This window comes from Coregonus lavaretus, assembly GCF_964263955.1.
Source record: "Coregonus lavaretus genome assembly, chromosome: 21".
NCBI classification, from domain to species: domain Eukaryota; kingdom Metazoa; phylum Chordata; class Actinopteri; order Salmoniformes; family Salmonidae; genus Coregonus; species Coregonus lavaretus.
Window position 1 is genome coordinate 25,392,147 of NC_140008.1, and position 22,311 is coordinate 25,414,457.

At 42.4% G+C, this 22,311-nt stretch overlaps 1 protein-coding gene across 1 annotated transcript; it reads right to left on the reverse strand.

The window, feature by feature from the left end:
- Window positions 1–1,528: 1,528 nt before the first annotated feature.
- LOC311148448 (zinc finger matrin-type protein 3-like) lies at window positions 1,529–22,298 on the reverse strand (the record flags this gene model as incomplete). The annotated part of the gene is made up of 6 exons (XM_084185418.1): window positions 1,529–1,737; window positions 9,024–9,124; window positions 9,452–9,621; window positions 9,917–10,057; window positions 10,893–11,296; window positions 22,181–22,298. The coding sequence occupies 6 exons, from the start codon at window positions 22,296–22,298 to the stop codon at window positions 1,529–1,531; spliced, it is 1,143 nt and encodes a 380-aa protein (XP_084041544.1).
- Window positions 22,299–22,311: the final 13 nt, after the last annotated feature.

The following is a 22,311-nucleotide window of genomic DNA, read 5'->3' on the forward strand; positions in this document are numbered from 1 at the left end:
CCCCGTGTGGTTCTGGGATTTTTGCTCACCGTTCTTGTGATCATTTTGACCCCACGGGGTGAGATCTTGCGTGGAGCCCCAGATCGAGGGAGATTATCAGTGGTCTTGTATGTCTTCCATTTCCAAATAATTGCACCCACAGTTGATTTCTTCAAACCAAGCTGCTTACCTATTGCAGATTCAGTCTTCCTAGCCTGGTGCAGGTCTACCATTTTGTTTCTGGTGTCCTTTGACAGCTCTTTGCCATAGTGGAGTTTGGAGTGTGACTGTTTGAGGTTGTGGACAGGTGTCTTTTATACTGATAACAAGTTCAAACAGGTGCCATTAATACAGTGGAGGACAGAGGAGCCTCTTAAAGAAGAAGTTAAAGGTCTGTGAGAGCCAGAAATCTTGCTTGTTTGTAGGTAACCAAATACTTATTTTCCACCATAATTTGCAAATAAATTCATAAAAAATCCTACAATGTGATTTTCTGGAGAAAAAAAATCTCAATTTGTCTGTCATAGTTGACGTGTACCTATGATGAAAATTACAGGCCTCTCTCATATTTTTAAGTGGGAGAACTTGCACAATTGGTGGCTGACTAAATACTTTTTTTCCCCACTGTATTTGTCTATAAAAACATAAATAGAAAACGAAATACAGTCAATCTTATAAATTAAAAGGCAATGTTAAATTAAAACAAAGAAACTATGGTCTAGAGCAACAAAAAATGCCATATTAAAATAGGTTACAAGAGCATTTATGACACAAAAAAGCACATTATCTGAGAGCCAGAGTGAATACAATGTTAACAAGCGATCATTTTTCTATGACTGAAAAAAAAAGAACCAGACAATGAATGCCTAGATTTACTTGTACACATGCATTGGATTAAGGGGCAGATATATAGGAATATGAACTCAAGTGTTCCTCCTCTGAACAAATTGGGTTTTGAACTGCCTAAACTCCCTTTTCACTAAATGAAACAGAGTAGAGGCCATGTGGAAATTACCCTAAATCCCCCAATTAAAGCTAGTCCTGCTCTGTCCAGCTCTATATTCTCCTGAGGTACTCTGCTCTTCGAAAAGCAGACCTCCCATAGGGAAGTCAAGGGCTTACAGCAGCTGGCTTTTATAGCATCCCAGGACAAGAGGTTGAGTTTACTGGCATGTCCAAGATGCTTGGAGTCGTACGAAACCCATGTAAACACAAATGAGGAAAGAGAACAGTCTGTCAAATTTTTACACTTGAAAAAATACCTATCGCTTGTTTGTGCAAATAATTGTCATCGCATTCACAGTACATTCACCTGGTCTGGTAGAAGCATGTAATATAACTTTGCTTTCCTCTACTAAACATAGCAATGTTCAGCTACTCAAACTCAAGTAATAACAAGGTTTAAACCGGGGGAAGGAAACCGATTATCAGATAAACTTCCCAAATACCCCACAGCCTGGTGTTTCTTTTTCTATACTATTGGCAAAATTCAGTGTGAACAACCCCCACCCCATTCCACTCTCCTCCCCTGTGCTGCGGCGCTGCCCTCCTAAGTGTAGCCCAGATTCTCCATCTCGCTGCGGTAGCGCTGCTCCGACACCTTGCTCTTGTGCTGCTTACTCTCCAGGTGAAGGCGGAAGTTGGCTTCCTCGCTGGCCCCAGAATTGCACATGGAGCAGTAGAACTGGCCGCTGGGCGTCACACACATGGCCAGGTCCCTGGGGATCCTCTGCCTGGGCCGGGGGTTGTAGTAGGGGGCTGGAACACACATCAAGACGTACACACCATAAGAGGAGAGGATAACCTCATTAAAATGATGGAGAGTGAGTGAGGGAGTGAGTGTTGAGCTGCTGCTCACCAGTGAACACAGTGTGAAAAGATGGGAGTGGCAGATACAGTGAGGGAAAAAAGTATTTGATCCCCTGCTGATTTTGTACGTTTGCCCACTGACAAAGACATGATCAGTCTATACTTTTAATGGTAGGTTTATTTGAACAGTGAGAGACAGAATAACAACAACAAAATCCAGAAAAACGCATGTCAAAAATGTTATAAATTGATTTGCATTTTAATGAGGGAAATAAGTATTTGACCCCTCTGCAAAACATGACTTAGTACTTGGTGGCAAAACCCTTGTTGGCAATCACAGAGGTCAGACGTTTCTTGGTAGAGCACGGCGCTTGTAACGCCAAGGTAGTGGGTTCGATCCCCGGGACCACCCATACACACAAAAAATGTATGCACGCATGACTGTAAGTCGCTTTGGATAAAAGCGTCTGCTAAATGGCATATTATTATTATTATTATTATTGTAGTTGGCCACCAGGTTTGCACACATCTCAGGAGGGATTTGTCCCCCTCCTCTTTGCAGATCTTCTCCAAGTCATTAAGGTTTCGAGGCTGACGTTTGGCAACTCAAACCTTCAGCTCCCTCCACAGATTTTCTATGGGATTAAGGTCTGGAGACTGGCTAGGCCACTCCAGGACCTTAATGTGCCTCTTCTTGAGCCACTCCTTTGTTGCCTTGGCCGTGTGTTTTGGGTCATTGTCATGCTGGAATACCCATCCACGACCCATTTTCAATGCCCTGGCTGAGGGAAGGAGATTCTCACCCAAGATTTGACGGTACATGGCTCCATCCATCGTCCCTTTGATGTGGTGAAGTTGTCCTGTCCCCTTAGCAGAAAAACACCCCCAAAGCATAATGTTTCCACCTCCATGTTTGCGGTGGGGATGGTGTTCTTGGGGTCATAGGCAGCATTCCTCCTCCTCCAAACACGGCGAGTTGAGTTGATGCCAAAGAGCTCGATTTTGGTCTCATCTGACCACAACACTTTCACCCAGTTCTCCTCTGAATCATTCAGATGTTCATTGGCAAACTTCAGACGGCCCAGTATATGTGCTTTCTTGAGCTGGGGGACCTTGCGGGCACTGCAGGATTTCAGTCCTTCATGGCGTAGTGTGTTTTCTTGGTGACTATGGTCCCAGCTGCCTTGAGATCATTGACAAGATCCTCCCATGTAGTTCTGGGCTGATTCCTCACCATTCTCATGATCATTGCAACTCCATGAGGTGAGATCTTGCATGGAGCCCCAGGCCGAGGGAGATTGACAGTTCTTTTGTGTTTCTTCCATTTGCGAATAATCGCACCAACTGTTGTCACCTTCTCACCAAGCTGCTTGGCGATGGTCTTGTAGCCCATTCCAGCCTTGTGTAGGTCTACAATCTTGTCCCTGACATCCTTGGAGAGCTCTTTGGTCTTGGCCATGGTGGAGAGTTTGGAATCTGATTGATTGATTGCTTCTGTGGACAGGTGTCTTTTATACAGTTAACAAACTGAGATTAGGAGCACTCCCTTTAAGAGTGTGTTCCTAATCTCAGCTCGTTACCTGTATAAAAGACACCTGGGAGCTAGAAATCTGTCTGATTGAGAGGGGGTCAAATACTTATCTCCCTCATTAAAATGCAAATCAATTTATAACATTTTTGACATGCGTTCTTCAGGATTTTTTTGTTGTTATTCTGTCTCTCACTGTTCAAATAAACCTACCATTAAAATTATAGACTGATCATTTCTTTGTCAGTGGGCAAACGTACAAAATCAGCAGGGGATCAAATAGTTTTTTCCCTCACTGTAGATGCCAGGCACTGCTGGGAATGGAAGACTGGCTGTGCATAAACAGGAGGAGCTTTCCACTGCTATGGCCATATGAATGTTACAAGAAGAAACACAAATGTGTCACTCATTAGAAAAAGGGAGATGTACTGTATGTTGGTCAGAGAATAGATGCTCTGCTGTATCTGCGTGTATGGCTGGAGGCAAACATCACGGGTCCTTGTAGAGTAAACATTTCTCTGAGAGAGAGTGTCACACAACTCTATTTCTGGAATTAAATCAGCAAAGTCTCTGAGCCCTGAGGGAGGGGAAGAGAACGGAGGGGGTGTCCTATGATTAATCCAGGGGGATTAGGCCATGGTGTAGGCTATGTGGAGTGGGGTGGTGGGCGGGGGATAATAATAATAATCATTTGGATGGAGCTTAAACAGTGCCTTGCAAAAGTATTCATCCCCCTTGGCGTTTTTCCTATTTTGTTGCATTACAACCTGTAATTTAAATGGATATGTGTTTGGATTTCATGTAATGGACATACACAAAATAGTCAAAATTGGTGAAGTGGAATGAAAAAAAATACATTTTTCAAAAAATTATTTAAAAAAAATAACGGTAAGGTGGGGCGTGCATATGTATTCACCCCCTTTGCTATGAAGCCCCTAAATAAGATCTGGTGCAACCAATTACCTTCAGAAGTCACATAATTAGTTAAATAAAGTCCACCTGTGTGGAATATAAGTGTCACATGATCTGTCACATGATCTCAGTATATATACACCTGTTCTGAAAGGCCCCAGAGTCTGCAACACCACTAAGCAAGGGGCACCACCAAGCAAGCGGCACCATGAAGACCAAGGAGCTCTCCAAACAGGTCAGGGACAAAGTTGTGGAGAAGCACAGATCAGGGTTGGGTTGGGCACAGTGAAGCATGGTGGTGGCAGCATCATGCTGTGGGGATGTTTTTCATCGGCAGGGACTGGGAAACTGGTCAGAATTGAAGGAATGATGGATGGCGCTTAATACAGGGAAATTCTTGAGGGAAACCTGTTTCAGTCTTCCAGAGATTTGAGACTGGGACGGAGGTTCACCTTCCAGCAGGACAATGACCCTAAGCATACTGCTAAAGCAACACTCGAGTGGTTTAAGGGGAAACATTTAAATGTCTTGGAATGGCCTAGTCAAAGCCCAGACCTCAATCCAATTGAGAATCTGTGGTATGACTTAAAGATTGCTGTACACCAACGGAACCCATCCATCTTGAAGAAGCTGGAGCAGTTTTGCCTTGAAGAATGGGCAAAAATCCCAGTGGCTAGATGTGCCAAGAGACATACCCCAAGAGACTTGCAGCTGTAATTGCTGCAAAAGGTGGCTCTACAAAGTATTGACTTTGAGGGGGGTGAATAGTTATGCACGCTCAAGTTCAGTTTTTTTGTCTTATTTCTTGTTTGTTTCACACACAAAAAATATTTTGCATCTTCAAAGTGGTAGGCATGTTGTGTAAATCAAATGATACAAACCCCCCAAAAATCCATTTTTAATTCCAGGTTGTAAGGGAGCAAAATAGGAAAAATGCCAATGGGGGTGAATACCTTCACTAGGAGTGGGCGATATACCGGTTTGATAGTAAAAACCGGTATTGTGCCGCGCCATGATATGGATTTAGCAATATCATGGATACCGCGATTTATTCAGAATTCATAAATTCGAATTTTGCATCAATATTTTTTTGTTCCAAATTTCAACTGAGTGATAGTACTAAGTAGCTACATCTTTTTTTTTTTTTTTTTATCCAACCTTTCTTGGTTCTTACGAATAAAAGAATGTATGTTAATATGTTGACCTATTTTTATGAGCGCACGTCGCATGCACTTGTTGCACGCATGTAGTGCTAGCAACAAAGAAGTGTGCAGGCAGCTGCAGTTAGGAGGCAGGTTAACTATTGGGGGAAAACTTTACAATCCAGGATGAGCGAAAACACAGAAATTGATGTTGCTCAAGAGCAGGAGGATAAATTGGTTAAGAAGAAAGGGGGCACCTCTGTTGTTTGGAACTGGTTTGGCTTTAAAATCTCCGACCCCGACCAAAACACTACCCTATGCAAGTTGTGTCGTCGTGTTGTCTTAGCAAAAGGTGGAAACACGACCAACCTGTTCAATCACTTAAAAAACATACATGTCCGTGAGTATGAACAATGCACCAGAATGCGTGAGACAGTAAGCCCAGGAGCTCGCCCGAAGACAAGCCAGACTCGCACTCAACAATCAATTATATCATCATTTGCTGCCGGTACTTGCTATGAGAAGACGAGCAAAAAATGGATAGACATCACAGCTGCGATTACAAATCACATAGCGAAGGACATGGTACCGATTCAAACTGTGGAGAAAGAGGGGTTCAGAAAGTTGATTCAAACTCTGGACCCAAGATATGAGATCCCGAGCCGCAAATATTTTAGCCAAAAATGCCTGCCACAGCTTTACACAGAATGCTGGGACAGAGTTTACAGTGAGATAAATAACATTCCATTCTTCTCCACTACTGCCGATCTATGGTCAAGTCGTACCACAGAACCTTATATAAGCCTCACAATCCATTACATAGACGGTGACTGGAAACTGAAAAGTAAGTGCCTACAGACGTCTTATTTCCCAGACGACCACACCGGGGAAATAATTGCAGGTGGGCTGAGGGACATACTGTCGTCCTGGGGATTAAAAGAGTCGCGTCAAGTTTGTATGACGACCGACAGCGGATCGAACATGATCAAGGCATTGCAGCTGAACAAGTGGGCAAACCTTGGATGTTTCGGACACAGGCTGCACAATGCTATTGGTAAGTTTCAGGACTGTAGCCTAGGCCTACCCTGTATGATGCTTATTATTAAGAAAAAATACAGCTCACATCAGCCATGTACCGTAGGCTAAATCTAAGCACATCAGATTTGTAAAATGTGTAACAGTTGAATGTAAATGCCGTAAATCCTCAAACAAAGATTAAAAGTTATATTGTATTGTGATTTCTATATAAAAATGCATTATTATTAATTATTATTGTATTGTGATTCGATTATTTTTCACCCTATTATTTTGATTTCTTATTCCCAATTTCCAGAGAGGAGTGTCCAAAACGCTCCCGGGCCACAGGGGTGTGCGATTTCCCGGGCCACAGGGGTTTGCAAAAAGGTGGTTAGCACGTTCTCATACAGCTGGAAAAAGCAGAAGGCCCTGATGACAGCACAGAATGAACTAAGCCTGCCCCTGCACAAGCTCATCACAGAATCTCCGACAAGGTGGGGATCTCGTCTGAAAATGATGGAAAGAGTCCTGGAGCAGGAAAAGGCCATTACACAGGTCCTGGCAGGGGACAAAAAGACACGGCACCTTGTACCTACCTGGCAAGACATCCAGGTCTTGGAATCAGTCACAGCAGCACTGAAGCCACTCCAGGACTTTACAGATGCCCTGTCAGGAGAAGCGTATGTGAGCGTGTCCTATTTGAAGCCTGTCATCAATCTGTTAAATGCAGAGGTTCTAAATCTGAGCAAGGACGATACAGAACTGACCAAAGAGATCAAGATCAAGGTTCTTGATTACTTGAATAACAAGTACACTGACCCTGCAACAGATGAGCTGCTCTCCATGGCTACCTTTCTAGATCCAAGGTTCAAGACCAGGTACATGTCCGCTGAGAAACTGGAGGACATTAAGGTATTTATTCATTTGTTCTTGTTTTATTGCTTCAAATGTAAAGCACTTTGGGCTGCATTTTATGTATGAAAGGTGCTATACAAATAAAGTTTAATTATTTTCATTTTTTAAGGTGAGAGCTGCCTCAGAGACCGAAGCCCTCCTGGTGGAGAACACAGCCCTGGGAAAATCGTCTCTTGCAGAGGATCACACTGACAGGGAGAAAGAAGCTTCCACTGCTCATCAATCAGGCAAGAAGCCCAAGAAGAGCCTTGGGAGCTTCTTTAAGCAGACCAGCAGTGCACCTGCCTCATGTTCAGAGAGGCAGATCATTGAGCAAGAGCTGAATAGCTACATTCTGGCAACGGCAGCAGACAGCGAGTCTGATCCTTTGGAGTGGTGGCGATTTCACGGATCTAATTTTCCACGTGTGAGTTGTCTGGCAAAGAAATACTTATGCATCCCTGCCACAAGTGCCCCCTCTGAGAGGGCATTCAGCACTGGGGGCAATGTGGTGACATGTCACAGGGCAGCACTAAAGCCAGAAACAGTCAACATGCTGGTATTCCTGGCACGGAACTTGTGAAGAAAGTTCTAGTGAAGATTTGTTGATATTGTTGATAATTGATGGTTGAGGCTTGAAAGGTTTAGTTTCAAACGGTTAGTTTTTTACATATCTACGGACCGTAGCCAAAACAAACACACGTATTTGAATTTGTAATTACCTTATTTTCTTTATCTCCTGTTATTTTTTATTTAATTTTACTTAATATCTAATTTATATATATATATATATATATAGGCCTACCTACCTCATGTTTACGGAATGCATGTTTGCACAATACAAATAAAAACTTTTCAGGTCCATACGGTCCAATGCCTCACTCTTTCTGGTTATATAAGGTTCAAATACATATTTTTCCTTAACTAATATAATTTAACCAAGAAGGGATATTAAAATGTGATTCATATTTTTTTACGTCATATATCGTGATATCATATCGATATCGTCTGGACAGTGGAAAATATCGTGATATGAATTTTAGCTCATATCGCCCACCCCTAACCTTCACAAGCTACTGTATTTGTCCTATTTCACACATGTACAAATGTGTATTAATACGCATCTCCTGAGACACCTCGGAGAGTGGTACAAGGATGGACAGTGGACTGTGAGGGCTCTGTCTGATGGACACCTGCCACCTGAGCAGGCTGTGTCTGTGGGGCAGCAGAGCGGGCGTGGGTTGCTGTATTGTGCTTAGTGAGTTCACAGTGAATGACCAGCCTCAGCCTCGGCCACCCCCTCAACCTTCCTACGACATTTCCCTGGCAAAGGTGGTGATGAGAGAGGGGTTTTCACTGCTGCTTCGACCATGGAGCAAAAACAATTGCCTCCACCTGCTGGCTGCCTGGACATGTGATATTTAAATTTCATACATATTTACATGCATTTCAGTCTCATTCACCAGCCGTCAAAGGCTTCATTGGTATCAATGAAAAGGAAATGGGCAACCACATCTATCCTCAAACATATACTGTATCTCCTCAAGACTATGAATATCCCTGAATTCATCTGATATTTATGGGCCGTTCTGGCTCAGACAAGGCTTACTTACTTTACTTACATCTGATCTTTACAGCAAAATTGTGGAATAACAACACATTTTTCCTTACATATTGTTTAAAGTTATTTGCTGTTTGGTCTTACTTTATTACCGCTATGTCTTTAGTTCAGTGTGTTGTACCTGGCATGGCAGGAGGCACCTGTGAGGTCCTGCGGTTCTTGATCAACTTGTACTCGCTCCCATCTTTCCTTGGACGCCTCTGGACACACTCAGTCGACTCTCTGAAAATTGGATGGATCACATTACTGAGAGCAAGTCTTTAAAGTCACCCATATGGCAGTTTATAAATCTAACAATCCATAAATAGCTAACAATCTAACAATAATAGTCACTATGATGGACAAAATAATGGAATGCATCTTTCAAAAGCTATGGCATTTTTCTTTAAATGGAAGCATTGAAACATATCTGGATTGAATTTCATATAACAGGGCATGGCTGAAGAGGAAGGATTTCTGTGTTTGAGTGTGGTTGGTTTAATAGCCATTGCATATGTTGTTTGTCTTCCTGGTTGTGTGTGGGGAGGCAGTAGTAACACCCAGACTCACAGGATGCTACTGCTCTGCTGAGCCTCAGCCAGCCGCAGTCTCTTGGTATGGTTCTTGCCCTGGTAGTGCGCCTGTGCCACGGCAGGGGAGCTGAACGAGGCGTCACACAGCTTGCAGTAGTCGCTCTCTGTGGCTAAGATCACACTGCTGGCACCCTTAAATGACACCGGCTGAACAAAAAACAAAGAGTGAGTTTATACTAAGGGCTCTTTCACCAGCCTATATGACACTCCTGCCAGTTCCAACACTACATATCAAAAGAGTTAACTTCAGTGCTGACAGTTTTCTACAAACCATCATGGATGTTTCTAATGAGGAGATCCTATTTGATTGCAGTTCTCTAGATCAAAAACAGAGATCCAAACAGTGAATGTGCCGAAAATTCACAGGCCTTGTACTTGCTCATACAGTATTATACTTTGCTGAACAATAACACATTCCTTGTGTGCCAACGCCAAGCGTTACCTGTTTGGGAGTTGCACTGTCAGTCGTTGGAGTTGTGAGGGGTTGCTGGGAAACTGTCTCTATTACCTCCGGAATCCTGATGGCAGGCAGCTGCTGGCTCACTGCATAGAAATTTCTCAGCTTCTTACTGTGGTTTTTACCCTGGAGAAGAGACAATGCATGATTCAATCCCACAGCCACAGTTCAGTCCACTCATCGCACTGTTATTGTCATAGTGTCCTATTGCAAATCATTGCATCATCAGTGAGCGCAAGTGTTAAGCATTCCGTTTTCCACTTACATTTATGAAGGGATAACAGTGATGACTGACATGCCTAATAAACAAAACATTAGGAACAACTTCCTAATATTAAGTTGCACCCCCCTTTGCCCTCAATTTGTTGGGGCATGGACTCGACAAGGTGTCGAAAGCGTTCCACAGGGATGCTGGCCCATGTTGACTCCAATGCTTCCCACAGTTGTGTCAAGTTGGCTGGATGTCCTTTGGGTGGTGGACCATTCTTGATACACACGGGAAACTGTTGAGCGAGAAAAACCCAGCAGTGTTGCAGTTCTTAACACACTCAAACCGGTGCGCCTGAAACCTACTACCATACCCCGTTAAAAGGCACTTAAATCTTTTGTCTTGTCCATTCACCCTCTGAATGGCATACATACACAATCCATGTCTCAATTGTCTCATCTACACTGATTGAAGTGGATTAACAAGTGACACCAATAAGGGATCATAGCTTTCACCTGGATTCACCTGGTCAGTCAATGTCATGGAAAGAGCAGGTGTTCCTAATGCTTTGTACACTCAGTGTAGTTGACATGCATGAGAAACATTTGCTGCAATCAAAATATATGTGTTGGGGTAGGCCTAAAAGTAAAATTGTCCCCAGGCTCAATTACTACCACATATAGACAGAGAGAGAGCCTGCTAGTGGACGAGATTAGGGTACAAGCTACATACATGTACAGTAAACCAGCTCACCTGGTAGTGGGCCTGTGCCTGCTGAGCAGAGTTGAGGGTGACGTTGCACAGTTTGCAGTACAGAGGCTTACACAGCTCATCCAAGGTAGTGTTCTGGTCTGTGGCCCCGATCTGAGCCTCTTCCTCCTGGGGCATGGTGCTGAGGGCCACCTGGGCAGTGGGAGGTGGGACAGGGCAGGGGACAGGGCAGGGGGGGCCCTGCATCAGCTGGAGGTGAGTGGGAGGTTTGGCAGACAGAGGGCTGTAGAGGGGGAAAAGGAGGGGGTCCGGGGCCACTACCACTGGTGTAGACGGTCTGAGGGTCTGTGGAGGGGGTCCAAGGGTATGTGTAGAAGGCATTGGCTGGAACAGCGGTTGTTGCTGGCCAAATAGGCTCATTGAAGGCTTCAGCACAGACTCTGGTCCTGAGGGCCAATGCAATGATTGCAAAGTATGTATTAGAATGAAGTCTACACTTATGATAGCCATGTAATGGCTGTATAACATTGGGAGGAAGTAAGAATTACAGTCATCAACTGTGTTCATTTCTCCCTGGTGAAACAGACACTAACAAATAGAACGATGGTGGGTTTCACAGTACAGCGGTCATTGTGAAAATTACGCTTCCCCTGCAGTAAAGCATGGGCGCTGCTCCTCGCAACAATAAATTCCTCAATCCTCTCTTGATCTGGCACTGATTCAAACAGACCATTGCCTGCTTGACTGGATACATTTCAGGCAATCATGTGTGGCCACATTCTTTTTACATAAGGGATGATGTGGGGGATGGGTCAGTGGCTGTGCTCATGTCTGATGTTTCTGCTATATAAACTCAGATTGGAGACCCAATAACAGTGTGGGATGTTTTTGATTACAGCAGCCATGCAGTGACACCAAGTAAATGGCATGCTTGAAATTGAACTTTCCGATAACAACAAACAAAAGGATTTTCTGGCAATACTAGGCTCACAATGTGTACATCAATGTTATTCTGATAAATGACATAATGTAGCCTAAACACCTGAAAATTCTCCAATATGAGTGTGAATAAAATAATCCAAGAAAATAGCTTACTTTATATACATGTTTTCTGTGTTTTGCAATGAAGTAGGAAAAAAAAATGCTAATCTGTTTAGCCTTGTAGTGCAGTATACTGTATAACTGCTTTTCTTTCCCCTTGCAGAATAACAAGGAGACAAACCTGAATCACATGTTCATTGGAGAATATAGCCTAATCCCAAAAATAGTCAGGAACCTACATTGTCATAGACCAAGGTCAAAGTAAAAGTCATATTTTTCTAATCTTGGGTACAAAACACTCCTCCTGAGACTTAACACTGGGATCTCAAGTAAAATGCAAGTCCTAGGATATTAATGAGTATAGTAGTCATTGGCCATGTATCAAGAGGGATGGCCTTGGGTCTGTGAGTTGGAGAAAAGTAGCTTAAGGAAAGGTCTTCAAGGGTTTTAAAGGAGAGGGTTCTAATTCTATCATTTGGCATTTGGTATCTGTGCAGAAGAAAAAAAGAACCAAGAACCTTCAAAAGTTGAATAGCCCTTCACAGTGAAAGGCGTTTGTCACATACGTATAGTTATTTCATGCCTTTTATACTGTGTTCCTCTGCCTTCATCAACTATGGAGGGAAGAGTGTATGCCTCATGCACTGGAATCATGTGGATGACTAGTCTTTGAATGGAGAAAGGTTGAAGGGAACTCATAAGAACTGTTTATTTTTATTTTTTTTGGGGGGGGGGGGTAGATCAGCTTAATATTGCAGATAGATTGTAACTTCCATCAAAGTAATTGTCTGCATCACTTCCAATCCCCCATGTTTTTTTTATATATATATATGTATGTACTCACTAACTGTAAGTCGCTCTGGATAAGGGCGTCTGCTAAATGACTAAAATGTAAAATGTAAATAAACATACATACATACATACACACATACACACATACACACACATACAAAAATACATACATACATACCTACATATACATATATATATATATTTTTTTTTTATATATTCCCCTTTATTACTTTCCAACCCCACCACCCTTTCCCTAATTGGAGTAAACTAGTGAACAACAATGCTTAGGCCTCTACTTTCAGCTTATACTTACTATATACATTTTATGGACACAGTCAATTTTACAATAATTATATTTTGTTTGTTTTTTCTCCTGAACTTTCTCCTACTCAACCTCTCCGATTATTTTCATGATGTCCATCCGGTTTGCTTCTATATGCCATATCTTTCTAACTGTGATCTTTCACAAAAGCTCCCAACCTACAACCTATATACTTATTATGGACACAGTATGCTTACATTATTAGTTATCTTGTTATTAGTTGTTGTTATTAGTCCCATCCTTCAACTCCATTCAACTGTCACGCCCTGACCTTGAGAACCCTGTTATTCTCTAGTTAGTTTGGTCAGGGTGTGAATGTTGACATATCTAGTATATCTATTTCTATGTTGGCCGGGTGTGGTTCCCAATCAGAGGCAGCTGTCAATCGTTGTCTCTGATTGGGGATCATACTTAGGCAGCCATTTTGCCTACCTATGTTGTGGGATCTTGTTTCTGTTTCGGCTTGTTGCTGTTAGCCTTTAGAACTTCATGTTCTGTTGCTTTTGTTCTTTTGTCAAGTGTTTATTTAATAATTAAACATGTACGCATACCACGCTGCACCTTGGTCCGACCATTTACTCAACGAGCGTGACATCAACACCCCCCATCTATCTCTTAACACCGTCCATATAGGATTTCTATTTGCCATATATTTTTCAACTGTACTGTGATGTTTTACAAAAGTGCTGAACCTTTCTATTCTCATGGTTTCTACAGATTGTAAATTGAAAATAAACATTTTTGCTAAAAGTATGATTATATTATTGATCGATTGACTATGATTTTTCAGATCACCCAGTAATGATATCTGCAAGGTTAGCTCCAGGTAAATATTGCAAGCCTTTAGCCATTCCTGGACCTGTGTCCAAAAACAAGCTACAAATGGATGTCACGGTTTCGGCCGAGGCTGCTCCTCCTCCTTGTTCGGGCAGGCTTCGGCGGTCGTCGTCCCCGGAGTACTAGCTACCACCGTTCGATGTTTCATGTTTGTTTGGTTTTGTCTGTTTGTACACCTGTCCCTTGTTAGTGTTTGATTTTGTTTCCTATTTAGTTATCGTGTGTTGGGTCAGGTGTTATGTGTGATTGTTATGTCAGCTGTTGCTGTTGATGGGTTTTCTCTCTCGTGTTGTTTGTGTCGAGAGTCCGCACTGCGTGCGCCTTTTCTTGTTTTTACGCACTTGTGTGTGTGCGTAATTTGTTCATGCCTCCCGGTTGGGTTGGCTATTCACCTGTTTGGAGTTACTATTTTGGATTACTAAAGTCTGTTGACGAACACCCTTGTTCCTGCGCTTGATTCCCTGCACCACATCCACACTCAGCGTTCTGACAATGGACAGTACCAAAACAAATGATCTAATGATTCTGTCTCTTTGCAGCAAAACCTGCAGAGCTGGGAAGATTGTATCCCCCATATAAATAACATTATATTGGTAGCAAGAATTGTATATAATAATTTAAATTGAAAGATTATAAGTTTTGAATCCGGTGTAGTTTTGCGTATCAGTTCATAAACACTATGGTATCGGTACGTCAATCTCTTCCCAACTATTTTACAATCTATATGGGACGGCTGTCAATCCTTTGGTCCTTAAATGAAACTGGTATACTTTTTTATTTATCACAGTTTTCTTTAACCAACTATGTTATTTAATGCAAGGCCGACAGACAAGTTCCTTACTTTCTCCCCCTTCCACTTTCCTCTTCCATTTTTGCGGTAAGGCTGCAATTATTTGGTTGTAATTGTCATGATCGTCGTATACAGAGGACCAATGCGCAGCGTTATTTGCGAACATGCTTTTATATTGATACACGAACAAAATAACAAAAACGATACGTGACGTGCAAACCTACAACAGGAACAAGATCCCACAAATACTGTGGAAAAACAGACTGTTTAAATATGGTTCCCAATCAGAGACAACCAGCAACAGCTGACACTCGTTGCCTCTGATTGAGAACCACTCTGGCCAACATAGAAACAAAATAACTAGAACACCCTAGAAACACAAAACTAGAACAACACAAAGAACACTCACCCCCTGGCTCAACATACAAGCGTCCCCAGAGCCAGGGCGTGACAGTAATTTTGGGTAGAGAAGACATTTCCATATGTTTTTGTTAGCTGCATGTGCGACATAACTCCACCAGTCCTCCCGATTATATAATTTACGAAGATTATACCTTTTTTTTTTTTTTTTGTCAAAAAAATGATTTTTTTTGTCAATTAGTATATTTGAGTTTAACCACAATATTTGTTGCATTATTTGTTCTGTTGTTTCTGGAGGATTAAATTGAAATTGCAAACTTTCTGAGAAATAGCCATTATTTACTATTTTACACCCAGGGTTACTATACATGATTTTGACCCATTTCATAAGAGATTCTCCCAAATTGAAATGCTCCAGGCATTTATATATAAACCCCAGTCGTACTTTATCAAATGCCTTTTCGAAGTCTGCTATGAATAGCAGGCCTGGTTTCAGAGATTTTCCATAGTGTTCTATTGCTTCCAGTACTTGCCTTATATTATCTCCAATGTATCTTCCAAGTAAAAAACCTGTCTGATTAGAATGAATAATGTCCGACAATACCTTTTTAAATCTATGCGCTATATATTTTGCTAGACATTTTGCATCACAACACTGAAGTGTAAGGGGCCTCCAATTTTTTTAATGGACTGGATCTTTATATTTTTCATCCTGTTTCAGTAATAATGAAATCAGACCTTCTTCTTGAGTGTCTGATAATCTACCATTTACATAGGAGTGGTTAAAACATGCTAATAACGGTCCTCTTAGTATATCAAAAAAGGTTTGGTATACCTCGACTGGTATGCCATCCAACCCTGGAGTTTTCCCGGACTCAAAGTATTTAATTGCATCCAGAAGTTCCTCCTCTGTAATTTCACCTTCACATGAGTCTTTCTGTATGGCTGTTAATTTTACATTATCAATAGAAGAAAAAAATACTCTACAATTAGCTTCAGTTAGAGGAGATGGAGGCGACTGAAACGAAAACATATGCTTAAAGTACTTTGTTTCCTCCTTCAAAATATAATTTGGTGAATCATGGGTGACTCCGTCAATTGTAACCAGTTTCATTAAATAATTTTTGGTAGCATTCCTATGTTGATGATAAAAAAATAATTTGGTGCATTTTTCCCCATATTCCATCCAGTTTGCTTTATTTTTATAATATATTACACTTGATCCTTCTTGAATAAGTTTCTCCATTTCTTTTTGATTTTCCTCTAATTTATTCTGAGCCTCTATGTTACAGTTTTTATTGCCATCTATCTGTTCTGTTAGACCTTCAATTTCCTTTGTTAGTATAAACTCTTTTGACCTAAATTGCTTTTGTTTTCGAGATGAGTACTGAATTGCATGGCCTCTAAAGGCACATTTAAAGGCGTCCCATACAATAAGGGGATTTGCTTTACCTATGTTATGTCAGAAAAAAATCAGTTATAAATTCCTTTGTCCTAGTTAAAAATTAATTATCATCCAATAGGCTTTGATAAAATTTCAAATATCCTCGCCCACATTCTGTCCCCTATCAACACTTTTTTAACTTTTGGTGCCAACGAGAATGACATAAGAAAGAAGTCAAGGCGACTAGCTTGATTGAGTCTCCGCCATTGTCACGCTCATTGAATACAGGATTGGACCAAGGTGCAGCGTGGTATGCGTACATGTTCGTTTATTGAATAAACACAGAACAAAACAACAAAAAGCAACGTAACGTGAAGTTCTAAAGGCTAACATCAAACAAGCTTAACACACAGAAACAAGATCCCACAACATAGGTAGGCAACATGGCTGATCCCCAATCAGAGACAACGATCGACAGCTGCCTCTGATTGGGAACCACACCCGGCCAACATAGATCTACAATATCTAGATCTACACATAGAAATTCACACTCTGACCAAACCAACTAAAGAAAACCAGAGCTGGACTTGGCACCGGTGGATCGGACTGCTCTGGCACTGGAGTTGAGCAGCTGACCGGAGCTGGACTAGGCACCGGTAGAGCGGACTGCTCTGGCACTGGAGTAGAGCCGCTGACCGGAGCTAGACCAGGCACGGGCCGCACCGGGCTGGAGACACGCACCACTGGTTTGGTGCGAGGAACAGGCACGGGCCGTGCCAGACTGGAGACACACACCACTGGTTTGGTGCGGGGAGCAGGTACGGGGCGTACAGGACTGGATACACGCACCACTGGTTTGGTGCGAGGAGCAGGAACGGGCCGTACCGAACTGGATACACGTGCCACTGGTTTGGTGCGAGGAGCAGATATGGGCCGTACCGGGCTGGGGAGGCGCACTGGTGACACAGTGCGTAGAACCGGCGCAGGATATACTGGACCGTGGAGGCGCACTGGAGGTCTTGAGTGTAAAGCTGGCACAACCCGTCCTGGCTGGATGCCCACTTTCGCACGGCACATGCGGGGCGCTGGCACAGGACGCACTGGGCTGTGAAGGCGCACTGGCGACACAGTGCGTATCTCCGCATAACCCGGTTCCACAATGAACACACGCTCCTTACAGCGAGTGCGGGTAGCTGGCTCTGCTAACCTCTGCTCTAACGACTGAGCTCTCTGCTGCTGGAGGGTTAATTCCGCTCTCAGCTTCTCTTGTTGCCTGGCCAGCTCCTCTCTCTGTGCAACCATTGACTCCTTCTCCCTAAGGGCCTCCTGCAGCGCCTCCTCTTGAAGGGAGCTCTCCTGCTCTATCTTCGCGATCAGCCCCCGTAAGGTGGTTGCCTCTTCTATCAGAGTGCTAATCTGCAGGTCTCTCCGAGCCTCCTGCTGCTTAGCCAACCACCCCGTGTGCCACCCCCCCCACGTAACGTGAAGTTCTAAAGGCTAACATCAAACAAGCCTAACACACAGAAACAAGATCCCACAACATAGGTAGGCAACATGGCTGCCTAAGTATGATCCCCAATCAGAGACAACGATCAACAGCTGCCTCTGACTGGGAACCACACCCGGCCAACATAGATCTACAATATCTAGATCTACACATAGAAATTCACACCCTGACCAAATCAACTAAAGAAAACCGGGCTCTCAAGGCCAGGGCGTTACAGCCATGTATATTTCACTAGATATCTACTAGTTCTAATGTATCCATGACATTCACGATTTCCTTAAGAGCATGAGGGTGATTGTTTGTGTTTAGAAGCCATCTTATTTTCCATCATTACCAATTAATATGCGTAATAATGTTGACAGTTCACGAGTAGGATTTTAACATAGAATCCGGATTGCCATTGTATTACATTTCATTTTTGACAAGCAATTATTATTTTAGCAAACAATTATTGTGGTTCATCCTATATTCTACCTAACATCCTTACCCCCTTGCAACAGATGTGGGATAAACACACACGCACATACTCACATACTCTAACACACTGAACCCCTTTCCTCCACAATCAACCATAAAATCAGATGCTCAACGGTTGTTACATCCCAGAGCCCAACTCAAGAAAGGACCTGATTTACGAATACATATACAGTTACAGCTGATTGAGAAAGCATGCAAGATTGAGCAGAAATTGAAAACAATGTGAGATTTGATTAATCTATTTAATCTATGTCAAGTCCTAGGTGATGGAGATCAGATCCACCCTCTTCACCTGAGACACAAACACTCTGGTCCCCCGTTGTAACCATTTTCCCCAAGCATATCCGTGCAGTCAGACCTTGGATTATTTTGTGCCACAATGATAAGCCCCCTCTCTGATTGTCCGAGTGTGACCCCCTCCCCGTACTGCAGCCAGTGTTGCCAGCACTGCAACTACCTGGGTGGGGGTACCCCACCGGAATCCCCACCGGCTAGGTACAAGGTCGTCAAGGTTCTCATTATTAATTTGAGAATTACAGTCCTCTTATTCTGCAATGATCAATGCCTTGCAAAGACTCAAGATAGAGACATGGTTTTAGCATGGAGATGTGTTGAAAAACCCTGAGACTTATGGTATTTTGTTAACACTCAGTCGTGCAGATAAAACAGATGAAGTGTGGTTTAAAGGTACCCATTAGTTAGCCTATTTAGAAATGGCAACATAGCAGTTAGGCTATTGAGTTAGCCATCTGAAACGGCTTATTATTGCCAGTTCAAGAGAGGTATGGTTGATAAAAAAGTCCATAGGCTAAGATTACGGGTCAGCTTGGATACTGTCATAAGACCAATAAAGCTATATGAAATCAGGGTAAAGCACACAATTAAGTTGCTTATCAAGCATTTATAACATCTCCAGGGATGTGACCTGCCAGACTCTGCTCTCTCAACTTATTTTAGTAGACAATGCCATTTCATCTGATTACAGCAGACAGAGTAGACCTATTCAATACAATTATTTCTGGAAAGATTATGTTGCAAAATATGCTATATAACATTGCTGGATAACAAGATAAACTTAAGTCAGACCCAAGCTGTTATTCATCATAATCCTTATCAGCACCATTATCATCATGTGAATAATGTACACTACACCATGTTGTGTCAAGGACCTTGTAACATGACAAGAGTAGACAGAAATCAATTTCAAGAGTTGGGAACAGAGACTGTCAAAAACATGGTCCTCCCCCTAAACAAGCGGACCATCATGTCATTCTACAACCACCTGTCTGACCATTATCACTTGAACTTATTTTACATGAAACACCAGTCCACTGCATCACACCTGCACTGAAAGAGAATGAGGAACAGAGAGGGTGCTGTGGGTATAGCAAATCAACTAAATTAGGTTGACATACAGTGCCTTCAGAAAGTATTCAGACCCCTTGACTTTTTCCTCATTTTGTTACATTACAGCCATATTCTAAAATGGATTGAATAAAAAATATTTTTTGCAAATGTATTAAAAATAAAAAACAGAAATACCTTATTTACATAAGTATTCTGACCCTTTGCTATGAGACTCAAAGTTGAGCTCAGGTGCATCCTGTTTCCATTGATCATCCTTGAGATGTATCTACAACTTGATTGGAGTCCACCTATGGTACATTCAATTGATTGGACATGATTTGGAAAGGCACACACCTGTCAAATTGTCAAAGACTCCAGCCACCCTAGTCATAGACTGTTCTCTCTGCTACCGCACAGCAAGCGGTACCGGAGCGCCAAGTCTAGGTCCAAGAGGATTCTCAACAGCTTCTACCCCCAAGCCATAAGACTCCTGAACATCTAATCCAATGGCTACCCAGACTGTTTGCATTGCCCCCCACCCCTCTTTTACACTGCTGCTACTCTCTGTTTATTATCTATGCATAATCACTTTAATAACTCTACCTACATGTACATATTACCCCAATAACCTTGACTAACCGATGCCCCCGCACATTAACTCTGTACCGGTAACCCCTGTTTATAGCCTCGCTATTGTTATTTTTACTGCTGCTCTTTAATTATTTGTTACTTTTATTTCGGATGATTTTATATTGTATTTTTTTGTGGTATTTTTTATAAATTTTTTTATATTTTGTGTTTTTTGTTTAGCATTTTTCTTTTTGGTTTATTTGTATAATATGTTTGTATTTTACATTTTTTTGTGGTGGGGGATTCTTTCTTAAAACTGCATTGTTGGTTAAGGGCTTGTAAGTAAGCATTTCACTGTAAGGTCTACACCTGTTGTATTCGACGCATGTGACAAATAACATTTGATTTGATTTGATTTGACAGTGCATGTCAGAGCAAAAACCAAGCCATAAGGTTGAATGAATTGTCTGTAGAGCTCCGAGACAGCATTGTGTCGAGGCACAGACCTGGGGAAGGGTAACAAAAAATGCCTGCAGCATTGAAGATCCCCAAGAACACAGTGGCCTCCATCATTCTTAAATGGAAGAAGTTTAGAACCACCAAGACTCTTCCTAGAGCTGGCCGCCCGGCCAAACTGAGCAATCGCAGGAGAAGGGCCTTGGTCAGGGAGGTGACCAAGAACCTGATGGTCACTCTGACAGAGGTCTAGAGTTCCTCTGTGGAGATGGGAGAACCTTCCAGAAGGACAAGCATCTCTGCAGCACTCCACCAATCAGGCCTTTATGGTAGAGTGGCCTGATGGAAGCCACTCCTCAGTAAAAGGCACATGACAGCCCGCTTGGAGTTTGCCAAAAGGCACCTAAAGACTCTCAGACCATGAGAAACAAGATTTTCTGGTCTGATGAAAACAAGATTGAACTCTTTGGCCTGAATGCCAAGCGTCACGTCTGGAGGAAACCTGGCACCATCCCTACGGTGAAGCATGGTGGTGGCCGAATCATGCTGTGGGGTTGTCTTTCAGCAGTAGAGACTGAAAATAGCTGTGCAGAAATAGTTTTTTTTGTTGCAGATTTTAGAACATTCGCCAATTGGATGGAAACCTAGCTATAGACACCCTAAAGGCTGGCAAGTGCGCTAGTCGTCACTTTGATTATGCCTGTACATCATGGTTCAGCAGCAGCCACAATCATCTAAAGAATAAGCTACCGACCAGCCAAAACAAGGTTGTAAGTACTGTACTTAAATTCTCCCCTCATACTCATCTGGAGGTCAAGCATTTTTTTCTGTATCTCTAATGTGTCTGTATCTACATTTTTGTGAAATTTTTTTACTGTTTTGCTCATTATGGGGTATTGTGTGTAGATTGATGAGGGGGAAAATTAGAATAAGGCTGTAATGTAACAAAATGTGGAAAAGGTCAAGGGGTCTGAATACTTTCCGAAGGCACTGTATATATTTTGGGTTGAATTGATCAGTAACCTATTATCCCTCTGATTTCAGATTTAATTTCAATATGGCTGTTGGTCTAATCTCTGTTTTTTTAAGTAATTTAGCAGACACTCTTATCCAGAGCGACTTACAGTTAGTGAGTGCATACATTTTTCATACTGGCTCCCCGTGGGAATCGAACCCACAACCCTGGCGTTGCATGCGCCATGCTCTACCAACTGAGCTACACGGGGCCAAATTATCTTCAAATTAATGGGTTAGCTCAACCTCGACAAAAATGTTTTATAGCTGTATACTAGGCTAGTACAACACACAGTATAATACCAACATGCCGGTTGTTAACACCCTCTTCAAATAGCAAATTGCCCTGGTTACATTGTAGCTGAGGCTGCATGCATCCATCCATTCGCAGTGTCACGGTTAGAGACAGCAATGAATGCGACCCTTATCCTACCTGGTAACCGGGCGAAATAATGTCTGTTATTCCAATAGTTCAAAGGCACCGAATTTCTGTAATAATCGGCACTGTGATAATAAGCAGCATCTCTATTATTGACATGTAACGCCATCATTGCATCCTGGCCA